At 38.6% G+C, this 6,103-nt stretch overlaps 1 protein-coding gene across 1 annotated transcript; it reads left to right on the forward strand.

Annotated features, from left to right (window-relative positions):
- The first annotated feature begins 2,046 nt into the window (after positions 1-2,046).
- Positions 2,047-4,477, forward strand: LOC141711119 (E3 ubiquitin-protein ligase CHIP-like). Its single transcript, XM_074513550.1, has 8 exons — positions 2,047-2,195; positions 2,993-3,060; positions 3,142-3,205; positions 3,349-3,420; positions 3,490-3,623; positions 3,715-3,820; positions 3,892-4,002; positions 4,079-4,477. Exons 1-8 carry the CDS (start codon positions 2,097-2,099, stop codon positions 4,211-4,213), a joined length of 789 nt encoding a protein of 262 aa, XP_074369651.1. The 5' UTR covers positions 2,047-2,096; the 3' UTR covers positions 4,214-4,477.
- The last annotated feature ends 1,626 nt before the right edge of the window (positions 4,478-6,103 follow it).

The raw sequence follows: 6,103 nt of genomic DNA on the forward strand, positions 1-6,103 counted from the left end.
GAGATGTGGTCGCTGAAGCCGGTGACCCTCTCTTTTCTTTCTCTATTTGATCTAGTATCGTCCTCAAATCCTTAACTTGACATTTTCTCTCTCCCCTTTATTATTTGCATTACTTGAATGATGGGAGGCCTGTGGCCACTCATGGCGTCCCCTCCTCCGGATCGCACCCTAGACTCATTATCCTGGTCAGCCCTACGTCTTCCTTGTTCAGTCTTTCTGGGATGGGTGGCCCGTCGAAACTTGCGCAGGGAAGTCACCGAGCATTTCATTCACCGGGTTTCTCGATCCTCGGGCCTCTTCTCCTCCCTTTTATGCCTGATATTGTCCAATTTGAGTCTGAGGTCGTGCTCACTCAATTTTTTGCCCTCACGATCAAGCACACTGTTTGACCTTGTCTCCGACCAAGGTGGCGTTGCCCTTGATCTTTCAGAGATCTTGTTGCCCCGCTTGTCCTGGCTTGGGGGTATCTCATCCCATTTTAACGATGCCTCTTTTTTAAGCCCAGTCTTGTCTGCCACATCGTTGAAATCATGAATGAGCCGCTTTTGAGGGCCCTTTCCCTTCCAACCGTGCTGAGAGAGCTTAAGGCGGTGTGCCCTACGCTTAACATTCCTATTAGAGCCCTTCTCTACCCTGGACATTTTTAGTGTTGATTTCATTTATTTGGTTGTCGAGCCCCTCGAAATAGGTGACGACCATCTACCAGTTAATGGGCACGGATGGTGGTGGCGGCGCCTGATTCTCTGGGGGAGTGTGCTCAGTTCCGTTCGAGGTCCCCTTCTTGCCACTACTTACTGGTACTACCACAGACTTGCCTTCTTTGGTCATCCTTTCTGCGTAAGATGAAATGCCCCTCCTCTAGCGCCAAATGTTCACGGGAGAATTTCTTTAATAATAGTTTGGAGGTTGGTGGGCGGAATAAGGTTCAAGAGTGGTGGTTTAGGGCGGAGCAAGGTCGTGCATGGTGATGACTGTGCTTGTATGATGACGACCCAAAAAATAATAGGTTTTTCTTTATTTTTCGCCAAATGTCAACACATTTCTCATACAATTGCCGACGTACCATATATAATAGGGATTAAGCCTCACGTAGTTCTTGGGGGCAAGTTACTAGGCTAGGGTTAGTCAGACCTTCAGCCAATAAATCACGTAAATTTTGACCAACCCCACACGTTTCCTATAATCTCGCGGCATCTCCGCATTTCTTCCCGTGATTAGAGGAATGTCCCGTGTCGGCCCCGAAATTTACGATTAATTTAGTTATCTATGAGTCATTTTCCATATATTAGGTAAATTTACCCAGTACGAGCTGGCCTAGTTACCTAAGCTTGCATCACCTCTTTCTTAACAAACAGGTGAGTTCATATGATTTCTCTTGTCTCGCAAGCTCCCTATTATTCCACTTGATGCGATCTTACGAGCCCAACTCGTGTATAAATAGGCTTCTCTTATAAATTTAAAATGTGATGCGAGCCTGCAACCCAACACGCATTCTATAATCAGCCCTCTTTATTTGGGCTCATGTGCCATGTCCAAATACACCGAATGCATGAGCCCAGCCCGTGGGCCTATCTATTACTTGAAAGGTCCCAAGGTGATGAACGTTAAAAGACCTTCATAATTCCTAAATGGATAAATCAAAGCGCTATCCGGTCAGCCCTGCTCATACTTGCCATAAATTTAGGCTCGACTTCTCTTTTATACTCATGTAGACCTATTTATGGTCATGCCCAAAAGTGGGCATAATAAAATCATATAATTATTACGATATTTTATTTTTCATAAAATTATTTATTATTTTTCACTAAAATAAATAAAGTTGTCGAATCATACTATAATTACAATACTTTTATTTTCTGCAGAGCTATATATAATTTTTAACGATAATTACCTGATTTCACCCTATTTTCTTTTCAATCTGGACCCTTTAAAATGAATAAACAATTAACTGAACATAAAATTACTTAAAAAAAGAAAAGAAATAAACGGAGCATTAAATTAAGACTTAGAAGGTTCTATATGTATACCGCCATATATTCAAAAAAAACACACGTATATCATCTGCTAGTCATCATTCACAGAACAGGTACATCAAAATGCAGTACGATTGGGATCTTGGAAACAATCTTGCTGACCAAGCCGGATGTTTCTCCTCAGATGGGGAGTATTTCGAAGCAGCACACTTCTTATCGAAGGTAAATTTTATTCTCGAGTAATTTTACTTCTTCCATCCGTATGAATCTATTAGAAAATATACGCTCTAATGCAGCTCTTGAGTTTCAAGAGAATGTGAAGATTGCTTATATAAAGTGGGTTCTAAATTTGACAACTTATCAAGAATTGGTTTATTGATCGTCAAATTAACTTAGTGTGACAGTTTCTTGACATATGCGGCTTAATTCTGTTTGATGACATGGTGATACTGGAGGGGATTGATTCCGTTTTAAGATCAGTTGAACACACACACACACACACACCTATATCATCATTCATAATAGTTGGGTTTGATAGAGGACAGGGGAAATAGTAGTTGCATGATTGTTGAGTTCAAGAACCTGTTTTTCTTTTAAGGTGGTGGTGAGGTGGTGGCATAATGTGTTAATGGCGGTGGAGGGGAATGATGTGGTGGTGGTAGAGGGGATTGATGTAGTGGTAGTGGATGGGATTTATGTGGTGGTGGTGGTGGTGGTGGGCTGGAATGTTGAGTCGGTGGTGTGGAATGATTGGGTACTGGTGGTGGCATTGTGGGTTGATGTGGTGGAATGAATTTGTGGTGTGTACCATAGTTCTGCATCTAAATAAAATCTTTGTATATGCTTGGAATATTAAACAGTCCATGTGGTTGCATAATTTTTTTTCCAAGGAATACCATGTTTTTGTTAGTATGGATCATCAAGGTTGTTCTTCTTAAACTATAAAACACTCTTTCTGAAATATAAAAAACTTGAACAAACTAAACATTGACGGCTGATCTTGGATTGGATTATCGTAGGCGATTGAACTGCGTCCAAAAACTGCGCTCTTCTATGCAAGACGAGCAAGGTGCTATGTGAAGATGAAGTACGTATAGACAAATTCTTTTAAGTATTAGCCAGTTATTTGTTCTTGTGTTTTCTGATAATGTTTCTGTCTCGTTTTCAGGAAATGGTTTCTGGCTGAAGAAGATTGTAGAAAAGCTATAGAGCTTAACCCTCACCAGGCTGAGGTAAAATCCTATTCCAAGTTAATTGAAATAGAATTCAATGAGTGAGAGTGTAAAGTATAGAAATAACAGATATATCGTTAATGTTGCTGTATATTTTTAATTTACTTATTCTAGAAATCATGAAATGATATTTTGATGTACAGGCATACATGACTCTGGGACACATTTTGAGGCAATATGGAGAATTAGAAGACGCCATACAAAAGCTCCAAAAGGTATTCAATTGTGTGTGATGATGTATATTTTAGATGTTCTTTCTCTTAAAAAAATGTGTTTCTATATAGGGTCTGGATCTGTCAACTAGACTCAGGGTAGGCTGGAGACTCATAGATCAAGCAACGATCGAAGTTTATAAGGCACGATACCAGGTCTGGGAGAGAGATTCTGCGAAACCATTGTCAGAGCTGAAGATTTTAAAGTAAGCTGTCTCTTACCTAACTTTATTGAGTTATGAAGGTTTGACACAATTAGACAATTTAGAGGGTTACTTGTGTATTTTAATTTTCCAGGAATGCCTGTTTATCAGCTCTGAAGGAGAAAAACTTTGAGCTGAACCATATTAGAAGTGTTGACGCTGTGTTTGAAAAAGCCATTAAAGCATACACTCCAGTGGAGGTATCCTCCTTCACTTTTACCTTTAAATTTTGAAAAATTATCTTGTTGTCTTTAAGTATTGGATGTTGTAGGTGCCCAGCTTCTTTACTTGTCCTATCACGTTGAGCATTCTCCGGGATCCTGTGATTACTAAATGTGGTATCACATATGAGCGAGCTTCCCTTCTACAGGCTGTTGCTACGGTATATTATCAATCTTCGTTTTTACTGTAATATTATGTATCATTATGTTGTTTACTTAATTAGTTTATGTGCTTAGTTGGGTCAGGTGGATCCTACTACGCGCCGACCTCTTGGGTTAGAACACCTAGTTTCAAATCTTTCCCTCAGACAAGCACTGGAACACTATCTGAACACCCATGGATGGGCCTACAACATTCCAGATGACGACTGATGTCAGAGGCGGTAACTGGACCAGAAATACTCCATACAGTCATCGTACCATTCAATATGTACTCCTTAACATACAATATCAAAAATATTCCTCCTGTTACAGTTTTCATTCCTATCCTGGTTTTTAAAAATTCTGTAGCAAACAAGATTTACATCTGTGTATGAGGCTATGCTGCTCTCAAATGTTTACAGTGACTATAGTGCTAACTACATTGATGTTGTAGTATTTGTAATAATAATAGAAACATAAAATTGAGTATCAGAACCTGGGATATTAGTCAGAGAGATTCTGATAGCTGATCTTCATGATGCTATAGTGTTGGATTCAGGTTTTGAGGTGATCTGGATTCTTGTCTGTTATGTGTTCTTGTTGACTTGCTTGTCATCTGTTATATCCTTTGGCGCTATTATCCTGTGGTACAGTGAACCAATATTGTCTTAAAAAAACGTGATGCTCTATCAATTTTAATGTCAACTTCCCTAAAACTAATGTTTTCTGTGATCAAGGAGTGAATTTAACTTCTATTTTAAAGTATTAAAGATAATGCATGAGTTTTGACCATTTCTTTTTGTAATTTCATTCATTTCATTTTAGATTGAGTATGATATATAGAGTTCAACAGAAGACCTTTGATTAAATGTGCTTGATTTCGAACACTATTCCTAAACCTGATTCTGTGCAAAAATACTCCATAACTTCTCTTGTACGTGTGCCATGCCACTATTAAACCTCTCTATATATGTTCTTGCTTCTGAACTCCATGGCACCTCAGTAACGATTGCTACCTAATTATTAATCTCTTTTAAGCCTGTTAAGCGTAAGCATCCAATACAAAACTCGGGAATCTAACAACTAAAACCACGAAGAATCAACAGTTGGAACTTAGAGCATTCAACCCTAGTGAACATAAATCCTTTGAGAAAATACTGATTAACATCAAGGGTAAAAGAGTAGAAAGTGAACATTAATGAGGATACTTTTTACATGGGGTATACATAAAGGTAATGCCTGCAGCAGGCTGCAGCTGCATTTAATTTGCTTGGGGGATAATAGTTGAGTACTGCCCAAGCAAAAGTTGACATAGCCCCTCCATGCCTACATTAAATCTCTCTTGTACCATTAATCTTTTTACATATAATACTGATTATCACCAAGTCTTCTGTATTTTAAACTTTTAACTACTTATAGTTATATTCACCGCTATAATTTTTAGCAGAATTTTCTTTTCTGAAGGAAAACAGAATCATAAACATAACTTCATACCAATAACATTTTTGAACTGGATAGTGCTTTAAAACTCCTTCATTAGAAAATATTTTGGTCAAGAAAGTTAGGTTTACGCGCAATTTATCCATACTCGAGTAGAAGTACCCGTACTTGTAGCTTCTAAATAAAATCTTGCAAAGTCAAGGAAAACATTGAATTTTTCTCGAAGAGTTTAAATCAGATGCTAAACATCCAAGAAAACTGGCAATCAACTTGAAAAAATATATTAAAAAATGAAAAGCAGAAACCATGCATTAAAGAAAATTATCATTCAACAAACAAAGATGTTACTCAAATAGCTAACAGAGTACACAGTTTTATTCTCTTTGAAGGAACATTACAAACATAAAACAACTGGCATCAAGTGGTTATATAATGCAAGTACAAGCAACACTACAAGTAATGTCAAAGTCCTAGAGAATTTTGGTGTGCTTCATTTTACCATGTCAAGGATAATGTGAGCCAGCCTCAGCGATTCAAGGGCCATGGTATTGACCTCTGGGCTCAAGTCCGCTATCCCTATATCCCCCTGGAAATTGGGCCAGTTCTCTGTGAGGATCATTCTGCTCTGAGTTGTTGCCTCGATGAGGTTCTGCAGCAGGGAGAGATGCAGGATAACCAAGA

This window comes from Apium graveolens, chromosome 3, assembly GCF_009905375.1.
Source record: "Apium graveolens cultivar Ventura chromosome 3, ASM990537v1, whole genome shotgun sequence".
In the NCBI taxonomy this organism is placed as follows: domain Eukaryota; kingdom Viridiplantae; phylum Streptophyta; class Magnoliopsida; order Apiales; family Apiaceae; genus Apium; species Apium graveolens.